Source organism: Nerophis ophidion, linkage group LG16 (genome assembly GCF_033978795.1).
Source record: "Nerophis ophidion isolate RoL-2023_Sa linkage group LG16, RoL_Noph_v1.0, whole genome shotgun sequence".
Taxonomy (NCBI): Eukaryota; Metazoa; Chordata; class Actinopteri; order Syngnathiformes; family Syngnathidae; genus Nerophis; species Nerophis ophidion.
This window is the reverse complement of record NC_084626.1, coordinates 17875807-17903592: the sequence shown is the minus strand read 5'-3', so window position 1 is coordinate 17903592 and position 27786 is coordinate 17875807. Positions and strand designations below refer to the sequence as shown.

The 27786-nt window shown below is 41.5% G+C and overlaps 2 protein-coding genes across 2 annotated transcripts in view; one reads left to right on the top strand and one right to left on the bottom strand.

The window, feature by feature from the left end:
• The first annotated feature begins 700 nt into the window (after positions 1-700).
• On the top strand, positions 701-17799 carry LOC133535036 (potassium voltage-gated channel subfamily S member 1-like). The gene is made up of 10 exons (XM_061874441.1): positions 701-875; positions 5822-5998; positions 9726-9859; positions 9926-10090; positions 10153-10324; positions 10459-10542; positions 14340-14501; positions 14566-14649; positions 17154-17246; positions 17358-17799. Exons 2-10 carry the CDS (start codon positions 5828-5830, stop codon positions 17730-17732), a joined length of 1440 nt encoding a protein of 479 aa, XP_061730425.1. The 5' UTR covers positions 701-875; positions 5822-5827; the 3' UTR covers positions 17733-17799.
• Positions 17789-27786, bottom strand: part of LOC133535035 (serine/threonine-protein kinase 4-like) — a 37377-nt gene continuing 27379 nt past the window's right edge. Inside the window, exon 11 of the mRNA XM_061874440.1 lies at positions 17789-19128. Within this exon, the coding sequence (XP_061730424.1) occupies positions 18970-19128 (159 nt within the window). The 3' untranslated portion in view covers positions 17789-18969. The remainder of the gene's footprint in view (positions 19129-27786) is intronic.

The window sequence follows — 27786 nt, the reverse complement described above, 5'->3', positions numbered from 1 at the left end:
TATATATATATAAAACATATTTTACACATCAAATCAACATGATCAAGTATTTCTAACAAACATCAAATTAATATGATTTGGTGTTACGATATGTCTTACTCATGTTAATTTGTCGTTTTATTATAAATATTTTGACATTTTAATTAGATAATATTTCATGTTAATTATATGTACAAAACGGTTTTATGTAAATATATTGTCATGCTAATTAGGTCTTTTGTTATAATTTCAAAAATCAAATAAAAACAAAAAATAAAACTATTTTTGTATGGTTGAGGGGTTCCATACAACAAGTCAAAGTTCAAACAACGTCCACACTGTTTTTGCAGGAGCGAACATTGACCAGTAGATGGCGACGTACGCACAATGATAATAATGACAACGCAGCATTGTTTTATACCCTCACGTTGTCATGATTATTTGACGTCATTAAATTATTTTTATTTCAGCGAATATTTGTTTAATTAATGTGTTAAATGTAATATTAATAACACCAATAACCAACTAAAAAATTATAATATTATATTTCAATAATAAAACGTGCCCGGATGTGTAGTATTATGAGATCAGAATGTTAACTTATTTTAAATTGAATGTACTCAAATTGCGCTTTGAGTACCTTGAAGGTAGAAAAGCGCTATACAAGTACAACCCATTTAATGTCGCTTGGTCACGTGGGGACTCGGCTCGTTTCCGGAGAGTGACGAATGCAGCCGAAGATGATCAGCCAGGCCGAACACGGACGCCGTGCACAGTCGTGGCGAGGGCGCGGACCTAAACACTCCAAAGACACTTTCTTCAAGGGTATGGACATAGAAGACTTACCTAATGAGCTGTCTGTGACGTCACAGGATGCTGCAGGACATTTGCAAAAGGTGAGCCAAAATTAAGTATTTAGTCATTCTTATGATGACGTCAGATGTTGTCGCAACCTGCAATAACAAAAGTGAAAAACTTGGAGCATTACGTCGCTGTGACGTCACCAGGATCTACATGATGATTGAGCCTGGAATGTCTGTTTGCATGTTCGCTCTTTTTTTATGAATGTAATGACTCAGAATGTAAAAAAAATGAACAAAAGTGGAATAAACTGATGAATCTATAAAGGTCATACGACGCTCTAATTATAAGAATGATGACATTTCATTTTCAGTCACTTCCAACATACTGTTCTGTCACTTATGTGACATCATCACTAAACTGCAACAAAAAAACTACTTCTTGTTTGGATAGAACGCTCATTTTTGTTGTCTTGTTAAAGTCGTTTTTGACGGTTTTTAGAGAGTGCTACTTTCTCTTTGGGCCCCATGGAGGCGTGGCACTGGCCTGGAGCGTGTTTCTTTGCAATGAGATGCAGATGGAAATCAGCCTTTGGCTAATCTGTTACACTTATTTTTTGTATGTTCATTAATGTGCTTTGTATCATGTCAAAAAGTTAGAAAAAATCTAACAAATGGCAACTCTTTACCATGAATAGATTAACGTGGACCCCGACTTAAACAAGTTGAAAAACTTATTCGGGTCTTACCATTTAGTGGTCAATTGTACGGAATATGTACTGTACTGTGCAATCTACTAATAAAAGTATCAATCAATCAATCAATCAAAACTTCCTATGAGGAGTTGTATTATATTTGCCAACACTCCCGATTTTCCAGGCAGACTCCCAAATTTCAGTGCCTCTCCCGAGGCAACCATTCTCCAGAATTTCTCCCGATTTCCACCCGGACAACAATATTGGGGGCGTGCCTTAAAGGCACTGCCTTTGGCGTCCTCTACAACCTGTCACCACGTTCACTTTTCCTACATACAAACAGCGTGCCAGCCTAGTCACATTATATATGCGGCTTGAATGCAAGGCATACTTGGTCAACAGCCATACAGGTAACACTGGGGGTCGCCGTACAAACAACTTTATCACAGTTACAAATACGCACCACACTGTGAACCCACACCAAACAAAAACAACAAACACATTTTGGGTAAACATCCGCACTGTAACACAACACAAACACAACAGAACAAATAACTAGAACCCCTTGCAGCACTAACTCTTCCTGGACGCTACAATATAGACCCCTGCTACCACCAAACCCCGCCCCCCCCCAACCCTGACCACCTCAAACCCCTCCCCCATATCCCAAATTTGGAGGTCTCAAGGTTGGCAAGTATGGTTTTATTGGGGTTAGGGTTAGGGTGTTATAAACCAGCTTATTGGTATGTCTTGTGAGACAGGGGAAAGTTAAGTCAGAGAAATTGCAGTCGTTTATAAATTATTCAATGTTTCTCCACGACCCGGTAGCAAATGCGTCACGGACTGGTACCGGTCCCCAGACTGGTGGTTGGGGACCGCTGGGTTAGAGAACACTACATCCTGCCTAAAAAAGAATACCGTATTTCCTTGAATTGCCGCAGGGCATATACAGTAGTATGCGCCTGCCTTGAATTACTGCCGGGTCAAACTGACTTCGCAAAATAATTAGCGCATTCTTAGTATTACCGCCTGGTCAAACTTGTGACGTCACGAGTGACACTTCCCCTGTCATCATTTTCAAAATGGAAGAGGCTGATTTCAATACCGGTAATTTGAAATCGCATAAAGGGAAGAAGATTAAGAGCTATTCAGTAGGATTTAAGGTCCAAGCTTACATCACACTCAAATTTTTACTGCATGCCTTTGGTAAGTGCCGGAGTGAGAAGAGGTTTTAAAATAATTAGCGCATGCTTACTTTTACCGCATGCCTTTGGTAAGCGCAGGAGTGAGAAGAGGTTTTAGATTAATTAGCGCCCCGGCGGCAATTCAAGGAAATACGGTACTACTTTTTGCTTGGAACGAGGGCCATTTCCTGTTCGGAAGATGCTAATTCTTGTTTGGGAAGGATGCCACTTCCTGTTTATAAAGAATGTTCATTCCAATTTGGAAATAACACTGTATTTCACTATTTTCGGTTTAAAAAGAATGCTACTCTATATTGACAAGACTGCCACAAACTGTTTGTAAAAATGCAAATTCCTTTTTGAAAAATGCTTCTTGTTCGGAAAGAGTGCCACTTCCTGTATGTAAAGAATCCCTAATCTTGTTTGATAGAACACTACTTCCTGTTTGTAAACTACAATACTGCCTGTTTAAAAATGCCTCTTCTGTTCTGTAAAGAATGCTAATTCCTGTTTGGAAAAAACATTACTTCCTCTCTTTCATGTTTGGAAAGAACGGTTCGGAAAATGCTACAAGTTCAGAAAGAACCACACTTCCTGTTTGTAAGGAATGCTAACACTGTTAAGAAAGACAACTACTTTTCATTTGAAAAGATTGCTTATACCGCTACTTCCTGTTGAGATAAACTTGAATGAAAAAAAGGCTACATCCGCTACTTCCTGTCGGAAAAAAAAACTACCTCAGCTACTTGCTGTTTCCAAAGAACAGCATTGCCTGTTTGTTATAAATATAAAGTCCTGTTTGGAATGAAAACTACTTTTAATTTGGAAAGATTACCAATACCTCTATTTCCTGTTAGGAAAAATATGATTAAAAAATGGCTACTTGTACTACTCCATGTTTGAAAAGAATACTCGATCCGTCCATCCATCAATTTTCTACCGCTTGTCCCATTCGGGGTCGCTGGAGCCAATACTGCCTCTGCTAATTTATTTAGAAGGATCAACACTTCCTGTTTGTCAGGGATGCTACGTCTCGTTTGGAAAGAAAAATAAATTTTATTTGGAACGATTGCTAATGCTAATTATCTCCCGGAAAAGGGTGGAGTGTCATCTCCGGGTTGGGGAGGAGACCCTGCCCCAAGTGGAGGAGTTCAAGTACCTAGGAGTCTTGTTCACGAGTGGAGGAAGAGTGGATCGTGAGATCGACAGGCGGATCGGTGCGGCGTCTTCAGTAACGCGGACGTTGTACCGATCTGTTGTGGTGAAGAAGGAGCTGAGCCGGAAGGCAAAGCTCTCAATTTACCGGTCGATCTACGTTCCCATCCTCACCTAAGGTCATGAGCTTTGGGTCATGACCGAAAGGATAAGATCACGGGTACAAGCGGCCGAAATGAGTTTCCTCCGCCGTGTGGCGGGGCTCTCCCTTAGAGATAGGGTGAGAAGCTCTGCCATCCGAGAGGAACTCAAAGTAAAGCCGCTGCTCCTCCACATCGAGAGGAGCCAGATGAGGTGGTTCGGGCATCTGGTCAGGATGCCACCCGAACGCCTCCCGAGGGAGGTGTTTAGGGCACGTCCAACCGGTAGGAGGCCTCGGGGAAGACCCAGGACACGTTGGGAAGACTATGTCTCCCGGCTGGCCTGGGAACGCCTCGGGATCCCCCGGGAAGAGCTAGACGAAGTGGCTGGGGAGAGGGAAGTCTGTGTTTCCCTGCTTAGGCTGCTGCCCCCGCGACCCGACCTCGGATAAGCGGAAGAAGATGGATGGATGGATGGATTGCTAATGCGTTAAATGAGTTATACTTGTATAGCTCTTTTCTACCTTTTTAAGGACCTCAAAGCGCTTTGACACTATTTCCACATTCACCCATTCACACACACATTCACACACTGATGGCGGGAGCTGCCATGCAAGGTGCTAACCAGGTCCCATCAGGAGCAAGGGTGAAGTGTCTTACTCAAGGACACAACGGATGTGACTAGGATGGTAGAAGGTGGGGATTGAACCAGGAACCCTCAGGTTGTTGGCACAGCCACTTTCTCCCACGCTGTCCCCATACCTCTACTTCCTGTATGGAAAGCCATGAGAATTCCCCTACTTTCTGTTTGAAAAGAACAGTAATTCCTATAAGTGGGGAATGTGGGAGGCCCCCACAGTGTATATGTTTCTTTTACTTTTTATTCATAGCTGTATGTAGAAGTTGCTGGTTGCATCAGCTCCGTTACTTTAATGTCTTTAATGTACTTTGTGGTCTTTGATGTTTAATGTTTCCCTCTTACAGGCATGTAAGAGGGATGTTTACTATGGCTATGAGTTTTTTTTTCCCCTTGGCCTCAGTCTGGACCCCCTCTCCAGGGCCCAGGCTTAGACCGATTTTTTTTATTTGATTTTAATCTTCTATTTTTTTCTCCCATTCCCCCCCACTTGTTTACCTGTATCTCACCTTTTTTTTAAGGGGCGCTGGAAGCCGGCAGACCCGTCAGCCATCCTGTTCTGTCTCCCTGTAATGTTTGTCTGATCTTGAATGGGATTGTGCTGAACATTTTAATTTTCCTGAAGGAACTCTCCTGACGGAATGAATAAAGTACTATCTAATCTAATCTAATGTGAATTTCCGTTTGGATGGATGGCAAATTCCTGCGATGAGGTTACGACTTGTCCAGGGTGTACCCCGCCTACCGCCCGAATGCAGCTGAGAAAGGCTCCAGCGACCCCCCGCGACCCCAAAAGGGACAATGGGTAGAAAATTGTTGGATGGATGGATAGATAGATGGCAAATTCCTGTTTAAAAAGAAAACTACTTTTTATTTAGAAAGAATTCTGATACTGTTACTTTCTGTTTGGAAAAACATGGTACTCCATCTACTTCCTCTTTGAAAAAAGTTACTTATGCTACTTCTTCTTGAAAATAATACTGCTTCTGCTACTTCCTTTTTGGAAAGAATAGCACTTTTTGTTCGTACAAACTGTCCGTAAAACTTCCTAAAATTTCTTGTTTGAAAAGAATGCTACATCCACTACTTACTGTTTGGAAGGAAGCATTTCTTACGCTACCTCTTGTTTGGAAATCTGTATTGCGTTTGGTATTTATGTTGTTGTTTGCTTTGCTGTGTGCTACTTCCTGTCAGAGAAGTGGAAACAAGTCAACTTCTTTGTGTTTGCCAGTGAAGCATGGTGACAGAGCGTAGGTCCTTCCGGGCCCAGCGGGACTCGGACGAGGTTGTCGTGCACGTGAACGTGGGCGGGCTGAGGCGTAACGTCTGCTGCAGCGCTCTGAAGAACTTTCCGGACACCAGACTAGGAAAACTTCTAGAATGTGACTCGGAAGAGGACATCCTGCAGGTTAGTGGGAAGTACGGTTGCCGACCGAAGAAACTGTAAAACGGAATTGTCGCGTGAATAGAAACCAAAGTATGCGTTCTGTATTGAGCTGTCAAAGAATGCAATTTATCTCGTATTCCATTTGTAAGTGGCCAACAGCGCAGATTATTTATTGCCACCTTTCCCAACTTCTTTGTCATGTGTTGCTGGCATCAAATTCAAAAGTTAATGATTATTTGCAAAAAAAAAAATGTTTATCAGTTTAAAAATCAAATATGTTGTCTTTGTAGCATATTCAACTGAATATGGGTTGAAAATGATTTGCAAATCATTGTATTCTGTTTATATTTACATCTAACACAATTTCCCAATTGTAATGGACACGGGGTTTGTAATAATAAAACATTTAATTTGTTATTTAGTCACGTTTGGGACAGGTGTGCTGCTGGTGTGGCCACAGTCTGCACAACTGATGTTGCTCACATGTGCTCCACTGAAAGATCAAGGAGTTTTTGCATATGCTCACACACATGACAAATTAGAGGGATCATTGCCTAGGAATGAAGCACCATCACATTAATGCAGAAAAATTAAATGCAAAAATGCAAATGCACTAATGCAAAAATTCAAAGCCTTATGTAGGTGTTATAATGAAGGCAATACATGATGTTTATATTAGCTATAACAGCCTACTATCAGAATGACTATGTGTCGCAGGCCGAAGCAAATCTTTGTTGACAGAAATGTTGAAATGTAATGTTTACTCTACACATTTTTACAACATTAGAAACCCTTAGTAAATCAGAGGCTCTTCAGAAGGTGAGACACAGTAACTCATGGAAATTACTGGCTTTTAATGGTCAAAGGTATAGATGTGTGTGTCCAAGTTAAAGGAAACGGCAGGCTGTCTTCTTTCAATAGACCTAGTACAATCTTTGGCAAGCTAGGTAATATTTGCTGTGGTCTGGAAGAACATTGCACAAACAACTATCTGATATGCAGCCAAATTACATACAGATAATGTGTCATGAGACACGCAAAACTAAATTATATACAAAGACGACAAAAGTAAAAGGATATTAAATGAGCCCCAATATACCTACAAATGAGGCATAATGATGCAATATGTACATGCAGCTAGCCTAAATAGCATGTTAACATTGATTATTTTGCAGTCATGCACTGACCAAATATGCCTGATGAGCACTCCAACAAGTCAAAAACATCAACAAAGCTCACCTTTGTGCATTCACGCACAGTATAAAACATTTGTTGGACAAATTGAGACGAAGGAGTGGAAGATTTTACATTTTTTCCCCAATCTTTTTCTATCTTCAATCCTTTTTAAAAAATGCTCCAGGGAGCCACTTGGGCGGCACTAAAGAGCAGCATGTGGCTCGAGAGCTGCGGGTTGCCGACTGCCACAGTAGTGTAATGCTCAGCATGCTAGCCCAGTCAATGACACATCGACATACAGTACAGGCTAACGAGGGAAATATATGCACTTAAGCCTGTATGTCGATGTGTCATCCAACAGACAGGAGAAAGTATATTTTCGACAAATAAAACCTATGAGGATATGGGTAGTGTCAGTGCCTATTTCGTTGTCAATATGCCGATAAGCTGAGGAAATGCGTTCCAACATTAGCACAGCAAATTGCGGTTTCCGGTACTGTATATGCATCAAACACATCTGGGGTGGTATTTGCTGGCACAATATAATGCATTACATGTAATGATTTTCTACTCTGTGTATTGACATGGTCGTAGGCTGTATGATTTATGCGTAACGTGGGTTGGATCATAGAAACGCACTCTGCACTGAAAGATGGTGATGTGCGTACATGGAAGAGAATGTAGTGCGTCAGGTTGGATGCAACATGGTGTTATGCTGAACGAAATGTGACGGTAATTGTAGTTTTGGCCTTGACTTGCCATCAAAGTAGGCCTGTTCGATATATAATTTATTATTATATATAACTATTTTGATGAGAGATGTGCGGGGCTACCAATATTATCGACAGATAAATGCTTTAAAATGTAATATCGGAAATTTTCCGTATCGGTTTCAAAGAGTAAAATTTAAGACTTTTTAAAACGCCGCTGTACGCAGTGGTACAAGGACGTAGGGAGAAATACAGAGCGCCAATAAACCTTAAAGACACTGCCTCTGCGTGCCGGCCCAATCACATAATACCTACGGCTTTTCACACACACAAGTGAATGTAACGCATACTTGGTCAACCGCCAAGTTGGTCGTATAAACAACTTTAACAGTTTTACAAATATGTGCCACACTGTGAACCCACACCAAACAAGAATAATAAACACGTTTCAGGAGAACATCCGCATCGTAACACAACAGAACAAATACCCAGAACTCCTTGCAGGACTAACTCTTCCGGGACGCTACAATATACACCCCACCCCCCTCCCGCTAACAGCGCCCACCTCAACCTAAACATAAAAATAGCAATGAACAAATTCAGAACCAGGAATATTTCTTAAGCAACTAAAACAATAATATATATTAAATAATATATATATTTGGTTTTACACTGTATTGAATAAAAAATTTAAAATTAATTTTACCTTTGCAACTTCATTATACAATTGGCTAAGTTTTATATTAAAAAATGTAAGTTTCTCAACGAGTTGAGTTTATACCAAAAAGTTCTATTTTGGTTTCATCTGACCACATGACATTCTCCCAATCCTCTGCTGTATCATCCATGTATCCATTTTGGTATAAACTCAACTCCTCGTGTTTGGAGGAAGAAAAATAATGAGTTGCATCCCAAGAACACCACACCTACTGTGAAGCATGGGGGTGGAAACATCATGTTTTGGGGCTGTTTTTCTGCTAAGGGGACAGGACGACTGATCCGTGTTAAGGAAAGAATGAATGGGGCCATGTATCGTGAGATTTTGAGCCAAAACCTCCTTCCATCAGTGAGAGTTTTGAATGGTTGACCAAATACTTATTTTCCACCATAATTTAAAAATAAATTCTTTAAAATTCCTACAAAGTGAATTCCTGTTTTTTGTTTTTTTCACATTCTGTCTCTCACAGTTGAAGTGTAGCTTCGGCTACACTCTCCCACGGCGTGGCGCAGTGGGAGAGTGGCCGTGCGCAACCCAAGGGTCACTGGTTCAAATCCCACCTAATACCAACCTCGTCACGTCCGTTGTGTCCTGAGCAAGACACTTCACCCTTGCTCCTGATGGGTGCTGGTTGGCGCCTTGCATGGCAGCTCCCTCCATCAGTGTGTGAATGGGTAAATGTGGAAGTAGTGTCAAAGCGCTTTGAGTACCTTGAAGGTAGAAAAGCGCTATACAAGTACAACCCATTTATTTATTTATTTATAGCTATGATGAAAATTACAGACCTCTATCATCATTTTAAGTGGGAGACCTTGCACAATTGGTGGCTCACTAAATACTTTTTTGCACCGCTGTAGGTTGATTGGCAACATTAAATCGGCTCTAGTGTGTGAATGTGAGTGTGAATGTTGTCTACCTGTCTATGTTGGCTGGCCCTGCGATGAGGTGGCGACTTGTCCAGGGTGTACACTGCCTTCTGCCTGATTGTAGCTGAGATAGGCGCCAGCGCCCCCCGCAGCCCCGAAGGGAATAATCGGTAGAAAATAGATGGATGGATGCCCTGCAAGGTGTCCCTTATTTTTTCAGGGAGTTGGCAACCGTAGTGGGGAGGCGGCACGCGTGTGACCTCTTGCTCCCCCTGCAGGTGTGTGACGACTACGATGGGCAGCAGAAGGAATTTTACTTTGACAGGAATCCCGGTTTGTTCCCATACGTGCTCCACTTCTACCAGACGGGAAAACTTCACATCATGGAGGATTTGTGCGTCTTCTCCTTCAGGTGATGCAAACTGTTGCCATGGTTTCACGACAAATGGCAGGTCAACATGACATATGTCGTGTTCAGTCAGGAGATGGAGTACTGGGGAATCAGCGAGTTCTTCCTGGACAGCTGTTGCAGCTTCCGTTTCCACGACCGCAAGCTGGAGAGCAGCCGCCATCGCAGCTGGGACGACGACAGCGACGTCAGCAGCATTGACACCTTGCCGGATGAGATTTCCGACCTAAAAAAGTGCGGTGGGGAGGAGGCGGGCGCAGCGGCCTGGTGGTTGACGCCTGCGTCTTGTCTCTCAGGGACATGCAGCACTTCCAGAAGGTGCGATGCGGGAACGTGCGCAGGTGCTTGTGGCTCACGCTGGAAAACCCAGGATACTCGGTTCCGAGCAAGCTCTTCAGTTTGCTCTCCATCAGCGTGGTGCTAACGTCCATCACCATCATGTGCATCAACAGCATTCCAGAATATCAGGTTTGACACAAACTGGTGGTTGTGTCTTTTGTTGTCATTTTACACTTCAAACAGGAAGTTTCTAGTAGTCCAACAGGTGGAGATATTTGCATCAGAGTGGTGCTTCTCAATCTCCGACTATCTTTGTGTTGCAGACGTTTGACTCTGAAGGGAAGCTGACGGACGATCCCACGATGCACGCGCTGGAGCTGTTGTGCACGTCCTGGTTCACCATGGAGGTGACTACCGTGTGCGCGTCAGTGGCGGGCCGAGCGTTTCTTACCTAGGCCTTCAGTGATGTCCTATTTAGTCCAACTGCGCCTCTCAAAATACCGTAATTCATATCACCACATGGACATGGCTGGAGATACTATACAGAAACGCACATGCAGGCTACTGGGCATTGAACCCTCTCAACAGTCTACAAAATGATCTATTTTTTGGCGCATTGAACATTCAATACACCCGCTTCAGCAATTAAAACATATCTTAGTCAGCCACCGATTGTGCAAGTTCTCCCACTCAAATATATGACAGAGGACTGTAATTTTCATCATAGGTACACTTCAACTGTGAGAGACAGAATGTGAAAAAAAATCCAGGAATTCACATTGTAGGAATTTTAAAGAATTTATTTGTAAATTATGGTGGAAGGAGGTTTTGGCTCAAAATCTCATGATACATGGCCCCATTCATTCTTTCCTTAACACGGATCAATCGTCCTGTCCCCTTAGCAGAAAAACAGCCCCAAAGCATGATGTTTCCACCCTCATGCTTCACATTAGGTGTGGTGTTCTTGGGATGCAACTCAGTATTCTTCTCCCTCCAAACACGACGAGTTGAGTTTATACCAAAAAGTTCTATTTTGGTTTCTTCATCTGACCACATGACATTCTCCCAATCCTCTGCTGTATCATCCATGTATCCATTTTGGTATAAACTCAACTCCTCGTGTTTGGAAGAAGAAGAATACTGAGTTGCATCCCAAGAACACCATAACAACTGTGAATTATGGGGGTCGAAAAATCATGCTTTGGGGCTGTTTTTTTGCTAAGGGGACAGGACGATTGATCCTTGTTAAGGAAAGAATGAATGGGGCCATGTATCGTGAGATTTTGAGCCAAAACCTCCTTCCATCAGTGAGAGCTTTGAATGGCTGACCAAATACTTATTTTCCACCAAATTTTACAAATAAATTCTTTAAAATTCCTACAATGTGAATTCCTACTATTTTTTCACATTCTGTCTCTCACAGTTGAAGTGTACCTATGATGAAAAGTACAGACCTCTGTCATCATTTTAAGTGGGAGAACTTGCACAATCGGTGGCTGACTAAATACTTTTTTGCCCCACTGTATGTGGTACTGTCAAAATTAAAAGAATTATACAAAACAAATTAAATATTAATGTTAAAATACCACTGATAGTCACACACACACTAGGTGTGGTAAAATGTGTCCTCTGCATTTGACCCATCCGCTTGTTCCACCCCCTGGGAGGTGAGGGAAGCAGTGAGCAGCAGTGGTGGTCACGCCCGGGAATACTTTTTGGTGATTTAACCCCCAATTCCAACCCCTGATGCTGAGTGCTAAGCAGGGAGGTGATGGGTCCTAATTGTATAGTCTTTGCATTGCAAAAACTGAAATCTAAGTAAGATAAAATATCTCAAATAAGGGTGATATTGGCTTATTTTCTGTCTGATACAATAATTCTTCTCACTAAGCAGATTTTATGTTAGAGTGTTTTACTTGTTTTAAGGGTTTTGGTCCTAAATTATCTCAGTAAGATATTACAGCTTGTCGCTGAGATTTTATGACCTATATTGAGTAAAACATGCTTGAAACTAGAATATCAACTGTTGCAAAGCTGTGTCATCAACACTCACAAGTATAAAACTACTTTTTTAAAGAAATATTTTTTTTATTTCAAGCATGTAAAAAAAAATTCATGACTTTGACACAATTGTGTCTCATAATAAAACAGATGATAGCGAATTGAACTTTGCTGTTTTATTTTCAATGAAACAATAGAAAATACGTACTCATATAGTAGTACAGTTGTTATTAAAGGGAATATACTTATTTTAAGGTATTTTGGGTTAATTGAGGTTAGCTAATTTTACTTGTTTTGGAAAGTCTTGACAAGCCAAATTTTCTTGATCTATTGGCAGATAATTTTACTTAGTTCAAATAAAATAGCCCTCATTTTTGTATTTTTTTTTCTTGTTTTTGATCACTTGACTTTTTGCAGTGTGGTATGACTTGGCCGGGGTTTGAACTCACGACCTACAGGTTTCAGGGCGGACACTCTAACCACGAGGCCACTGAGAAAAAAATAAAGAAATAAAATATTTAAACTCTCAATTTGTAGCACCCATTCAACGCCGTACAGTGGGGCAAAAAAGTATTTTGTCAGCCAACGATTGCGCAAGTTCTCCCACTTAAAATGATGACAGAGGTCTGTAATTGTCATCATAGATACACTTCAACTGTGAGAGACAGAATGTGAAAAAAAAATCCAGGAATTCACATTGTAGGAATTTTAAAGAATTTATTTGTAAATTATGGTGGAAAATAAGTATTTGGTCAACCATTCAAAGCTCTCACTGATGGAAGGAGGTTTTGGCTCAAAATCTCACGATACATGGCCCCATTCATTCTTTCCTTAACACGGATCAATCGTCCTGTCCCCTTAGCAGAAAAACAACCCCAAAGCATGATGTTTCCACCCCCATGCTTCACAGTAGGTATGGTGTTCTTGGGATGCAACTCAGTATTCTTCTTCATCCAAACACGACGAGTTGAGTTTATACCAAAATGGATACATGGATGATACAGCAGAGGATTGGGAGAATGTCATGTGGTCAGATGAAACCAAAATAGAACTTTTTGGTATAAACTCAACTCGTCGTGTTTGGAGGAAGAAGACTACTGAGTTGCATCCCAAGAACACCATACCTACTGTGAAGCATGGGGGTGGAAACATCGCGCTTTGGGGCTGTTTTTCTGCAAAAGGGACAGGACGATTGATCCGTGTTAAGGAAAGAATGAATGGGGCCATGTATCCTGAGATTTCGAGCCAAAACCTCCTTCCATCAGTGAGAGCTTTGAATGGTTGACCAAATACTTATTTTCCACCATAATTTACAAATAAATTCTTTAAAATTCCTACAATGTGAATTCCTGGATTTTTTTTCACATTCTGTCTCTCACAGTTGAAGTGTACCTATGATGAAAATTACAGACCTCTGTCATCATTTTAAGTGTGAGAACTTGCACAATCGGTGGCTGACTAAATACTTTTTTGCCCCACTGTATAAGCCAAAGGTACCGTCATAGTCGTTTGATTCATGTGAAACTGTCGAGCAAACCATTTCGCGGCCGGTGTTGTGCCAAAATGTGACTATCTGCCAAGAATGGATTTCCTTTGCGGGAGCGAGCACCGCTCGCTAAACCTGCATTGCTTGGCTTCATCTGTCCAAAGTGGATTAGTAATAGTAAGACAAACACTTAATCTTCATGGTTATTGTACGGGTGAGTTTTATGTGGCTTGTATGGTTCCAGTGCAACTTCCTGTTTTTGCAACTTGTGATTGGATACTCACTTGGGACTCACAAGTGAGTATCCAATCACAGCGTGAGGCCATTTAGAAGGCCTTGTTGACAACAACTCGTGATCTGATTGGCTGTCGCAATTGTCTATCAACTCTATGTGCCCGTGCACTGTCGCCCGCATTGTTGATTCTGAAGGCTCCGGGCAAAATTGGTACAGCATGGCAACATAAGCTCGCTGTATTCTGATTGGATACAAATTCTAACCTAAAAACATTAGCACTGGAAGGAGCATAATTTGACACGAAGAGAATATGGATACTTATAGATATTTAAGGAAAGTAAATAAAAAATTACTTTTATCTTTAATTATGATCATGATTTCCAGTTATGTTAGGCCAGCAGAGAAGGCCTTGCTGGCCCTGACGACACACCACTAGAGGGTGTGTTTGTGCACATGGCAATCTCAACTGTGACGTCACACAGGTGGTGATGCGCCTTCTGCTGGCACCAAACAGGAAGAGGTTCTTCCAACATCCTCTGAACATCATCGACTTGTCGTCCATCTTCCCCGTCTACGTCACGCTGGTCTGCGACGTCGTGCTGGACGCCCAGTCCGAGCTGGGAGACCTGGGACGTGTCATCCAGGTCTGGCCTTGCCTAGAGAACTCCGCCAGGGAGCGCGAGACCTCAAATACATTTTGTCCTCCAGGTCCTCAGGCTGATGAGGATCTTCAGGGTGCTGAAGTTGGCGCGACATTCCACTGGGCTTCGTTCGCTGGGGGCCACACTGCGGGTGAGTCGGCTGCCCGCTTAGCAAAGTCCTGACAGCGACCACGTCTTTGATTGTTGGACTAGAAAAGGTCTGGACAAATTAAGGCCCGGGGGCCACATGCGGCCCGTTACGCTTTTCAATCTGGCCCGCCGGACATTCCCAAATATTTATTTTAGATCTTTAAGATGGAAAGCGTAGCTGCCATTATGATGTGAAGTGATGTTTTCTAACGACTGTAAGTCTTGAACTATACAATGGTTGGAATCTGCACTTTTGGATATAGTAGTTACTATGGTAATGTAATTAGTTGCTATGGTCATCTGATTAGTTACTATGGTAATGTAAGTCACAGAGGCTGAGACGAGGTACCAAGCAGTGTGGGCGGGAAGCGTTTCCACAGACGCATAAGGAGATTTTTACAACAAAGTTCTAAAGCTTAGCAATATATCAAATACATCAGATTGTAGGTGTGTTTATTTTGTACCATTCACGTTCATATTTCACCGTTGGTTGCATTTTTGTTGCGTTTCACTTGATTGTAAAACATGTCGATCAAAAAATGTGATATTCATATTTTGTGAATATTTAGTGTTTTATCCTTCATAGAAAAAAAATAAAATTCCATTACGTTTTTGAAGGCGGTCTGTTATAATGTTTCTAGCAATCAGACATTATTGTGAGGTTTTGTACTAGTGTCCCTAAAAAATAGATGTACCGGCCCCCAGACACATTTTTTTCTCTAAATGTGGCCCCGGAGTCAAAATAATTGCCCAGGTCTGGACTAGAAGAGGGGTCCCCAACGTTTTTGAAACCAAGAGCTACTTCTTGGGTACTGATTAATGCGAAGGGCTACCAGTTTGATACACACTTAAATAAATTGGCAGAAATAGCCAATTTGCTCAATTTACCTTTAATATATATATATATATATATATATATATATAAAATGGGTATTTCTGTCTGTCATTCCGTCGTACATTTTTTTTCCTTTCACGAAAGGTTTTTTGTAGAGAATAAATGTTGAAAAAAACACTTAAATGAACGCTTTAAAAGAGAACACATGAAAAAAATGAAAATTAAATTTTGAAACATAGTTTATCTTCAATTTCTAATCTTTAAAATTCAAAATTCAACCGAAAAAAAATGAAGAGAAAAACTAGCTAATTTGCATCTTTTTAAAAAAATTTAAAAAATTATTCATGGAAAATCATTAGTAATTTTTCCTGATTTAGATACATTTTTGAATTTTGATGACATGTTGTAAATAGGTTAAAATCCAATCTGCACTTTGTTAGAATATATAACAAATTGGACCAAGCTATATTTATAACAAAGACCAATCATTATTTCTTCTAGATTTTCCAGAACAAAAATATTAAAATAAATTCAAAAGACTTTGAAATAAGATTTAAATTTGATTCTACAGATTTCCTAGATTTGGCAATTTTTTTTTTTTAATTTTAATCATAAGTTTGAAGAGATATTTCACAAATATTCGTCGTCGAAAAAACAGAAGCTAAAATGAAGAATTAAATTAAAATGTACTTATTCTTTACAATAAAAAAAAAAAAATACTTGAACATTGATTTAAATTGTCAGGAAAGAAGAGGAAGGAATTTAAAAGGTAAAAAGGTATATGTGTTTAAAAATCCTACAATCATTTTTAAGGTTGTATTTTTTCTCTAAAATTGTCTTTCTGAAAGTTATAAGAAGCAAAGTAAAAAAATTAATTTATTTAAACAAGTGAAGACCAAGTCTTTAAAATATTTTCTTGGATTTTCAAATTCTATTTGAGTTTTGTCTCTCTTAGAATTCAAAATGTCGAGCAAAGTGAGACCAGCTTGCTGGTAAATAAATAAAATACAAAAATAGAGGCAGCTCACAGGTAAGTGCTGCTATTTGGGCTATTTTTAGAACAGGCCAGCGGGCGACTCATCTGGTCCTTACGGGCGACCTGGTGCCTGTGGGCACTGCGTTGGTGACCCCTGCTCTAGAACATACAGCTCTTTAGAGAATATCGAGAGGCGTCCTTCAGTTCAAGTTAAAGTACCAATGAAAGTCACACACACACACACGGTGTGGTGAAATTATCCTCTGCACTGGACCCATCACCCTTGAGGAGAGCAGTGAGCAGCAGCGGTGGCCACGCCCGGTAATCATTTTGGTGATTTAACCCCCAATTCCAACCCTTGATGCTGAGTGCCAAGCAGGGAGGTAATGGGTCCCATTTTTATAGTCTTTGGTATGACTAGGCCGGGGTTTGAACTCAAGACCTACCGATCTCAGGGAGGACTTAACCACAAGGCCACTGAGCCGCCTAGTACTTTCCTGTGCCCCTGAATTTCTTCATAGACAAAAGTGTGGAGGCATTAAGATTGTTCTACATCGGTGTTGACCACCTACCAAAGGTCATGATGCTCATGTTTTGCCCGGTCAGTCCGCTGGTCACACAATGACACGGTTTGCATCACATGATCAGGTAGTCCAGAAATGATGTCGCTAACGAGCTGTCCCCTGTCTTGCAGCACAGTTACCGTGAGGTGGGCATTCTGCTGCTTTACTTGGCTGTGGGAGTGTCCGTCTTCTCTGGAATGGCGTACACCGCCGAGTACGAGGAGGTCAAGCGTCCTTTAGTGTCCTTAAGTGCAGTGATCTGCTGACACATCACTTTTCTCATCATTGTCATGGTTCCATCAGGGTCTTGTACATAATCAACTGTCTCCGTCCAGGATGTGGGTATGGACACCATCCCGTCTTGCTGGTGGTGGGGCACAGTCACCATGACCACAGTGGGCTACGGGGACGTGGTGCCCGTGACGGTGGCGGGCAAGCTGGCGGCCAGCGGCTGCATTCTGGGCGGCACCCTGGTGGTGGCGCTTCCCATCACCATCATCTTCAACAAGTTCTCGCACTTCTACGGGCGTCAGAAGGCGCTGGAAGCTTCCGTGCGCAACAGCAGCAGCCGCAGGAAGACGGCGAGCTGCGAGGACAAGTCGGACTGGGAGGTGGCAGCGTTGGAAGGTGACAATGTGGAGAATAGGGATGGTGGCGACGGCGGCGTCATCAACTACAGCTACGTCGAGGTGGAGTCACGCCAGCTGTGACAGGACGATGATTTTATGTGACCTCAGCATGATGATGACCAAAGAAAAATAAAAACAACATGGAAAATGTGTTTATTCTTTAAACAAATAACATCCAACATCAGCTTTAAGGCAGCAACTTTTCATCAAACGAAGCAAAGCGCAACATTTCATCAAACTAGCAACAGGCATTTTTAAGGATGCGCTTCCCTTTGTGACATTAGACCAGTCAAGATGGCCGACTACAGTAGAACATGCCTCATGGACGCTAACCAGCATACGAAAAGGAGGCCACCATATTGCTTAGCTCTGTGGCGGCTCGTGCACGGTGGCCTCAACATTTGTGTCTAAATCCAGTGTTTTGGACTTTGGCTCAAATGGAATCTTACATCGACACACTTCAATAAGTACACTACTTGGTTCCTGTGTGCACACTTACTACGCTACCTAGCCAAGATGGCGACTATTGAGGGTGACTTTCCACTACCGCGCACTCAGCATCATTGGCTGTTTTAAACGCACAACATTGTGACAAACTTCTTGGCGTGAACTCGCTAATACACTCAAATTAGGTGCACTTCCATACTTGCACTTGGTCTTTTGAGTGCATGAGTGTGTTCACACGGAAGTCAGTGAATAGTCTAAATGTTGAGTGCGCAGTGATGGATTGCCGCCAATTTGCATTTTGGCTACATAGGTGGTATCAAACAAAAAGAAACAGCGCAATCTCCGCCTCATTTGCAGCGAAAACAACGCAAACTGCAACAACAGTAGAGGATTTAGGACAGCACTACACTGTCCTAATAGGCACACTCAGAAACTAAGTACACATTGTACACAGTAAACATATTGCAGTGCACTGACGGAAGTATTTCATTTTTGTGAGGAGCTTTGTTATATTTAACTAACAGTATCAGAATCTGAATATTTCCCTTTTGTGGACATTGCTACTGTTTCTAAGTAAAGCAGTAGCACACAAACATGGTCCAGGTTTCATAACTTAGAGAAGAACGATATATACAGACACCCTGAGGATTGACCACCCGATGGTCCAAAACTCTGATGAAAGCTCACACAAGATGGTGGTCATCATCAAAATTCAAAGCAATAACAGCTGGTGCTACATTCTTTTGCATGATGAGGTGGAGCCAACATTGCGCCCCCTAAGTACCTATTGTGTTCAGCATCCTGTGACAAAAAGTCTTGCTGTCCAAAGAGATGTCAATAACGTGTCAGAGTGACGCCTCTCTAAGGACCTTCAGAAGTTCTGCTGCCGCCTCTTCTTGGCCTCGATGGCGTCCAGGATGGGTTGCCTCTTGGACTGGTACCGCTGCCGGATCTCCTCGATCTCTTGCTCCATCTGCGGGTCCAGGGAGGCCAGACGCAGACGTAGCTCCTCCACAGACCATGAGTTGACCTGCGGAGACAAACCACAGCTTGATGACACCTGTGGCGCCTCCCAGGGTAGATCGCAAACCACTACAGTGGTACTGTGGAGTGTGGAGACTCACCAAGGCCAAGACACAGATGCATTCATAGATGTTTATGGTGACGAGTGAGCTGTGGCCTACCACAGATAACTACAAACCCTGTTTGCATATGAGTTGGGAACTTGTGTTAGATGTAAATATAAACGTAATACAATGATTTGCAAATCATTTTCAACCCATATTCAGTTGAATATGCTACAAAGACAACATATTTGATGTTCAAACTGATAAACTTTTTTTTTTGCAAATAATCATTAACTTTAGAATTTAATGCCAGCAACACGTGACAAAGAAGTTGCGAAATGTGGTAATAAATAAAATTTAAAGTTAATGTACCAATGATTGTCACACAAACACTAGGTGTGGAATACTGATAAAGTTGAAGAATGCTCATCAAACACTTATTTGGAACATCCCACAGGTGAGCAGGCTAATTGGGAACAGGTGGGTGCCATGATTGGGTATAAAAACAGCTTCCATAAAATGTTAAGTAATTCACGAACGAAGATGGGGCGAGGGTCACCAATTTGTAAAAAAATTGTCGAACAGATTTAGAACATTTCTCAACGAGCCATTTGCAAGGAATTTGGGGATTTTACAGCCTGTAAAATCATCAAAAGGTTCAGAGAGTCTGGAGAAATCACTGCACGTATGCGATGATAGTACGGACCTTTGACCCCTCAGGCGGTACTGCACCAATAACAGACATCAGTGTGTAAAAGATATCACCGCATGTGCTCAGGAACACTTCATAAAACCACTGTCAGTAACTACAGTTGGTCGCTACATCTGTAAGTGCAAGTTAAAACTCTAGTATGCTAAGCGAAAGCCCTTTATCAACAACAAAAAGGAATGCCGCCGGCTTCGCTGGGCCTGAGCTCACCTAAGATGGACTGATGCAAAGTGGAAAAGTGTTCTGTGGTCTGACGAGTCCACATTTCAAATTTTATTTGGAAACTGTGGACGTGGTGTCCTCTGGAACAAAGAGGAAAATAACCATACGGATTGTTATAGGTGCAAAGTTCAAAAGCCAGCATCTGTGATGGTATGGGGGTGTATTAGTGCACAAGGCATGGGTAACTTACACATCTGTGAATTCACCATTAATGCTAAAAGGTCCATACAGGTTTTGGAGCAACAAATGTTGCCATCCAAGCAACGTTAACATGGACGCCCCTGCTTATTTCAGCAGAACAATGCCAAGCCACGTGTTACAACAGCGTGGATTCGTAGTAAAAGAGTGCGGGTACTTTTCTGGCCCGCCTGCAGTCCAGACATGTCTCCCATCGAAAATGTGTGGCGCATTATGAAGTGTAACATACAACAACAAGACCCCGGACTGATGAACAACTTAAGCTGTACATCAAGCAAGAATGGTAAAGAATTCCACTTTCAAAGCTTCAACAAATAGTTTCCTCAGTTCCCAAACCTTTATTCAGTGTTGTTAAAAGAAAATGTGATGTAACACAATGGTGAACATGCCTTTTCCCAACTACTTTGGCACGTATTGCAGCCATGAAATTTTATGAGATTATGAGTTTGAACATCAAATATCTTGTCTTGTCAAGGGGGAGAACTTGCACAATCGGTGGCTGACTAAATACTTTTTTGCCCCACTGTACATACATACATGTATATATATGTATATAATTATGAATGGATTTAGAGTTAAATAAGAATCACGATTCGAATGTTAATCTAAATTTTGTGGACCCCCAGATTGGTCATTTTATACACCCACCGTCTCCTGGTCACAGCCAATATGAGGGTACTGTTATTTGTTATTATGTTCTGTTTTTGCCTCCAAGGGCTAAAGCGGAAATGTGCCTTTGGGCTGCGGGCCAAGCAGCCATTTTGAGCATACAGCAGTGAGGAGTTTAGCCCTATCGGGCAACTTGTAGGTGGCGGAGATCATCAAATATGATAGATGACAACTACTTAGCCTTGCGGACATGATTGTCCATCAATGATTGTGGGGATTCGAAAGAGGTCAGTATGATTACCTGTGTATGTAATCACTTGGGTAGCCATGTTTTGGCGAGCAAAACAAAACGACTTGGAGGGCGAAAGTAGGTGCTTTTTTGCTCACTCCTTCAGACAAATGGGTGCACTTTTTGACAACTACGTTTTTTTCTATTCCTCTCCTTTCAAAGCGTAATGGGCAGGAAATAAACCTTGTGAAAGGGTGTGTAATGGGACTATCCAAAAATACCCTTGCTTAGGTTTCATCCTTTCACTTGCAGTGATCTGATGCCCTCAGTGTGTCCCAGAGGAACACCCCCAACCCCTTTTTCCCAGCATGCACTCCGTCTCCCGCTATTTATGAGCCTCAATCAATGCGGATAAAGTAACGCTGCGCTCATGCAGCCAAGACTCTGTAAGTTGTTGACGAAAGTTCTTAACAGTTAAACACTTCTTTGAGGGAGTGTGCCTTTAAAGACAAAAATATATGTACACATCAATGATTGAATGAGGGGTTGGACTGGCGCTGTCTCTGAATCTTCATTCTTCATCAAGACATTTTGGATGCAAATGTAAGGGAGACCCTTATTGGTTCAGAGGGCACAAAATAACATCCATAAAAGGCACTTTTTTACGAACCCCGTTTTCATATGAGTTGGGAAATTGTGTTATATATAAATATAAACGGAATACAATGATTTGCAAATCATTTAACCCATATTCAGTTGAATATGTTCAAATCCAGGCTCGGGATCTTTCTGTGTGGAGTTTGCATGTCCTCCTCGTGAATGCGTGGGTTCCCTCCGGGTACTCCGGCTTCCTCCCACTTCCAAAAACATGCACCTGGGAATAGGTTGATTGGCAACACTAAATTTGCCCTACTGTGTGAATGTGAGTGTGAGTGTTGTCTGTCTATCTGTGTTGGCCTCGCAATGAGGTGGCGACTTGTCCAGGGTGTACCCCGCCTTCCGCCCGATTGTAGCTGAGATAGGCACCAGCGCCCCCCACAACTCCAAAAGGGAATAAGCGGTAGAAAATGGATGGATGGATGCTACAAAGACAAAATATTTGATGTTCAAACTGAAACATTTTTTTGAGCGAATAATCAACAACTTTAGAATTTGATGCCAGCAACACGTGACAAAGAACTTGGGAAAGGTGGCAATAAATACTGAGAAGGTTGAGGAATGCTCATCAAACACTTATTTGGAACATCCCACAGGTGTGCAGGCTGGGTATAAAAACAGCTTCCCAAAAAATGCTCAGTCTTTCACAAGAAAGGATGGGGCGAGGTACACCCCTTTGTCCACAACTGCTTGAGCAAATCGTCAAACAGTTTAAGAACAACGTTTCTCAAAGTGCAATTGCAAGAAATTTAAGGATTTCAACATCTACGGTCCATAATATCATCAAAAGTTTCAGAGAATCTGGAGAAATCACTCCACGTAAGCGGCATGGCTGGAAACCAACATTGAATGACTGACCTTCGATCCCTCAGACAGCACTGTATCAAAAACAGACATCAATCTCTAAAGGATATCACCGAATGGGCTCAGGAACACTTCATAAAAACCACTGTCACTAAATACAGTTTGTCGCTACATCTGTAAGTGCAAGTTAAAGCTCTACTATGCAAAGCGAAAGCCATTCATCAACAACATCCAGAAACGCCGCCGGCTTCTCTGGGCCCGAGATCATCTAAGATGGACTGATGCAAAGTGGAAAAGTGTTCTGTGGTCTGACGAGTCCACATTTCAAATTGTTTTTGGAAATATTCGACATTGTGGCATCAGGACCAAAGGAGAAGCGAACCATCCAGACTGTTATCGATGCAAAATTCAAAAAGCCAGCATCTGTGATGGTATGGGGGTGCATTAGTGCCCAAGGTATGGGTAACTTACACATCTGTGAAGGCACCATTAATGGTGAAAGGTACATACAGGTTTTGGAACAACATATGCTGCCATCTAAGCGCCGTCTTTTTCATGGACGCCCTTGCTTATTTCAGCAAGACAATGACAAGCCACATTCAGCACGTGTTACAACAGCGTGGCTTCGTAAAAGAAGAGTGCGGGTACTTTCCTGGACTGCCTGCAGTCCAGACCTGTCTCCTATTGAAAATGTGTGGCGCATTATGAAGCGTAAAACATGACAGCGGAGACCCCGGACTGTTGAACGACGGAAGCTCAACATAAAACAAGAATGGGAAATAATTCCACTTTCAAAGCTTCAACAATTAGTTTCCTCAGTTCCCAAACGTTTATTGAGTGTTGTTAAAAGAAAAGGTGATGTAACACAGTGGTGAACATGCCCTTTCCCAACTACTTTGGCATGTGTTGCAGCCATGAAATTCTAAGTTAATTATTATTTGCAAAAAAAATTGTTTATGAGTTTGAACATCAGATATATTGTCTTTGTAGGGCATTCAATTAAATATTGGTTAAAAAAGATTTGCAAATCATTGTATGCCATATATATTTACATCTAACACAATTTCCCAACTCATATGGAAACAGGGTTTGTACTTCCTGTAGCTGTCCCAATAATTTTGTTCATGAAGTGTGGTTGGTGGTCAGAGAGTAAACAAATTTTAGAGCAGCACTCACACATAAATAAAGGCATGAAACATTTAGCGCGACTACGCTTCAGTGCTCTCCTCAAACGTAAATACACACATCCTCATGAAGAGAGTTAGTAAATGGAAGGAAAAATGTTATCAATTAAGATGATGAATTTTGATCGTCCGAAATATATTCATTTAAAAACATGCTTACTACTATGTATGAATATTAAAAAAACAGCAAAGTGATCACAATATGACTTAATATAATATAAAAATGTACCTATCTGACAGTGTCATCATCCATCCATCCATCCATTTTTATCTTTATTTTTGATGCAGGATCTCATCGGATCATTGGTGTCCAAAACGAGGTCTGTGGGCCAAGTTTATTGTCCCTAGGCACATTCTAAAAATTATATTTTACACCTAATTTTGGGGTGTTTATAGAACTTAACTACCCGGCTAGCTTTTAACATATAGGCAATGTATTCCCCAGGAGAAAACAAGCATGCGCGTGCTCAAACATTCACAAACGTTTGTGTGCTGCATGTGCTCAACCTATACAGTAGGTGCGGCCAAAATAGATGGAAGGTTTGAATGTTCCACATCTGCCGCTTATCAATAATGTAGCTTAGTGCTTCTTTCAGCGTGTTGTCACGGAGACACTGAAGAGCCCAGTCCTGGAAGTGCGTACATTAGAGGCGGCAGCTAAAAGTATTTATGTTACTTTTATGCTCACTTTAAAAACCTATTGGTGTGGGACAATTGTCTTCCGGCACCCTGCCACTAATTATGAGACAATCTTTTCAACGACTGTCACATATGAGGTCTTCTGCTGACTCAGTAAAGCAACACTGCACTGCAATCATCCAGTTAAGCGGCAGTGTGATGTCACATGCAAAGTAGAAACCAGGAAGTATAAATTTGATAAGAGCTTCCGGTCAAGGAAAGACAATGCTGTCCAAAAAACCCCAACAGGTTAGTCTCTACCCTCCTACTACATGGCCAAGATGGAGACTACTGAGGGTGGGTGGGTTTGTTGATCTGTTACATTAGTGATTCCCAATCACTGTTCCGTGACACACTAATTAGACGCAGTAGAATTATAAAAATTCCTCGGAGTGCAGATAAATATCGATACTAATGAAAAATTATGACATCCACCATTAAAAACAGATAACATTTAAACAGTGGTTCTCTAACTTTTTTCACCAAGCACCACCTTAGAAAACACTTGGCTCTCCAAGTACCACAGTAATGACTAACATTAAAATAAAGTAACGTAATAGGCCTAAATATTGATTAAAAACGAGGCAATGATTTTATTTAACACATACACATTTTGAATATAATAAAAAAAAACACTGTTTTATTCAAGTGATTCTTTGGCGTACCACTAGATGGAGCCTGTGTACTACAAGGGGTCGGCAACCCGCGGCTCGTTGGCTACTCTGATGTGGCTCAGCTGCATAATCGCCGACCCCCCGGTTTCCGGATTTTGGTGCCTCTCCGGGACATCACCCGGGGCTAATAGTCTCCGATTTTCCCTCGGACAACAATATTGAGGGGGTGCCGTGATGGCTTTACTTTTAACATCTTCCGCGACATGTGATCGCGCCCGCTTTTACACCATGCTATCTGCGTGCCGGCCGGACGCATGCATTTCGCTGCTTCTGTCATCACACGTACGAGATTGCAAGGCATACTTACTCAACAGCCACACAGGTTACACTGAAGGTTGTGATATAAACAACTTTAACACTCTTACAAATATGCGCCACACTGTGATACCCACACCAAACAAGAATGACAAACACATTTCGGGAGAACGTCCTCACAGTAACACAACATAAACAGAACAGAACAAATACCCACAATCCCATGCATCCGGGACTATTCCTGGCTATATTATACACCCCCGCCCACCTCAACCGACCCACAGGGTCACACTGAAATTTGGAAATCTACGGGACTTCTCTTGGAAATCTACGGGACTTCTCCGGGCGGTCGGCAAGTTTGTGGCTGAGCCACATCAGAGTGGTCAAAGAGCCGCGGGTTGCCGACCCCTGCACTAGTGGTACACGTCCAACAGTTTCTCAATCACTGCATTAAAAATAGAACTGATAGTTGTAAAAGAAAACTTAAAAAAAAAACTGATTACGAGAGATAACCCGTACTGTGCTATAAATGGGTTAGGGTGAGCAAATCAAGTGCTCCATTTCTCTTCCTCTTTATGCCGTGATTTAAACTCTCCCCAGGCTCATTCTAAGGAAACAAGGAGTCGTTCTTCACTGATTCAGAGGAAGACTTGAGTGTGCTACTTGCAACAAATGTTCTGCAAACGTTCCGCGAGAAGGGAAAAAACATAGGTTCAACACATTAAAACTGATCAGTTACTTAAAATCCCAGCATCGCTTGTTTTGAAGGCTTATAAAGAAGTGTGTTGCTACGAAAGTTGCCTCCAAGCAAAAACTAAAAAAAAAAAAAGTGCAAAAAGTTTGCCAGAGACAACCCAGGTTTTTTCAATTACATTTACACAGGTAAACTTTGATTTATACAAATCCACCTTTGTTTGAACATTTCTTACCTCCAGGTGTGCCAAAACTACACTAAAATCTAAGTTTTAAAAATAATAGACATAAATAAGACATTGGTTATCAGTATGGGTCTTGAGAAGCAGGAAAATTAAGAATTGGTTTGAAAAAATATATATCCTGGATCCCTACAAATTTTCCATCATTGGTCTGAAAATTATTATTTTATTTACAACAAATAATGTAATTTTGTTCAAATATCAATGATTGCCCCCGCGACCCGACTTCAGATAGGCGGAAGATGGATGGATGGATGGATGGATGGATGGATGGATGGTTCAATGACGTTAGTGACAGGCAGAAAAATGCAATGCTCTTCCACTAGATGGCAGAAGGTACATAATTAGGAATGGCGCTATCAAATATTTTAATAATATATCTATTAGTTTGTTGAAAAAAATCAAGTAATGGATTAACACACTTGCGTATTTTAGGGAAAACATTTTTTTGTTGCTTGCCGTAACCTTCATGCTTTTTTTCGAATAAATTCACATCATCTACAGGGAAATTGTACTTTTAACATATGTACAGTCGTGGTCAAAAGTTTACATACACTTGTGAAAGACATAATGTCATGGCTGTCTTGAATTTCCAATAATAATTTTTTTGTGATAGAGTGATTGGAGCACATACTTGTTTGTCACAAAAAACATTCATGAAGTTTGGTTCTTTTATGAATTTATTATTGGTCTACTGACCATAATGTGACCAAATCTGCTGGGTCAAAAGTATACATACAGCAACATACATGATCAATGTTGGTGATGTAGAATAGTTACAATCAAATCAAATTAACTTCATGGCATGGTCTCTTAACTTCATGTGAGCGATTATGATTGACGACACCTGTTGACTTCTCTAAGCCCATTTAAATAGGGCTCATGTGATGCAGTCATTAGAATCGGTTACAAGCGCGACAATGGGAAAGTCAAAAGGAACTCAGCACGGATCTCAAAATATGAATCATTGACTTGAGCAAGTCAGGAATGTCACTTGGGAGCCAACTGTGCAGACAATTGTTCGTAAGTATAAAGTGCACGGCACAATTTTGTCACTGCCACGATCAGGAAGACAATGCAAGATATCACTTGCTGCTGAGAGAAAATTGGTCAGGATGCTCAAGAGTCAACTGACAACCACCAAAAAACAGGTCTGCTATGAATTAGAAGCTGCTGGAACACAGGTGTCAGTGTCCACAGTCAAGCGTGTTTTGCATCGCCATGGACTGAGAGGCTACCACGCAAGAAGGAAGCCCTTGCTCCAGAAGCGACACCTTAAGGCTCGTCCAAAGTTTGCTGATGATCACATGGACAAAGATAAGAGGAACGTTCTGTGGTTTGAGGAAACAAAAATTGAGCTGTTTGGCCACAATACCCAGCAATATGTTTGGAGGAGAAAAGGTGAGGCCTTTAATCCCAGGAACATTATCCCTACCGTCAAGCATGGTGGTGGTAGTATTATACTCT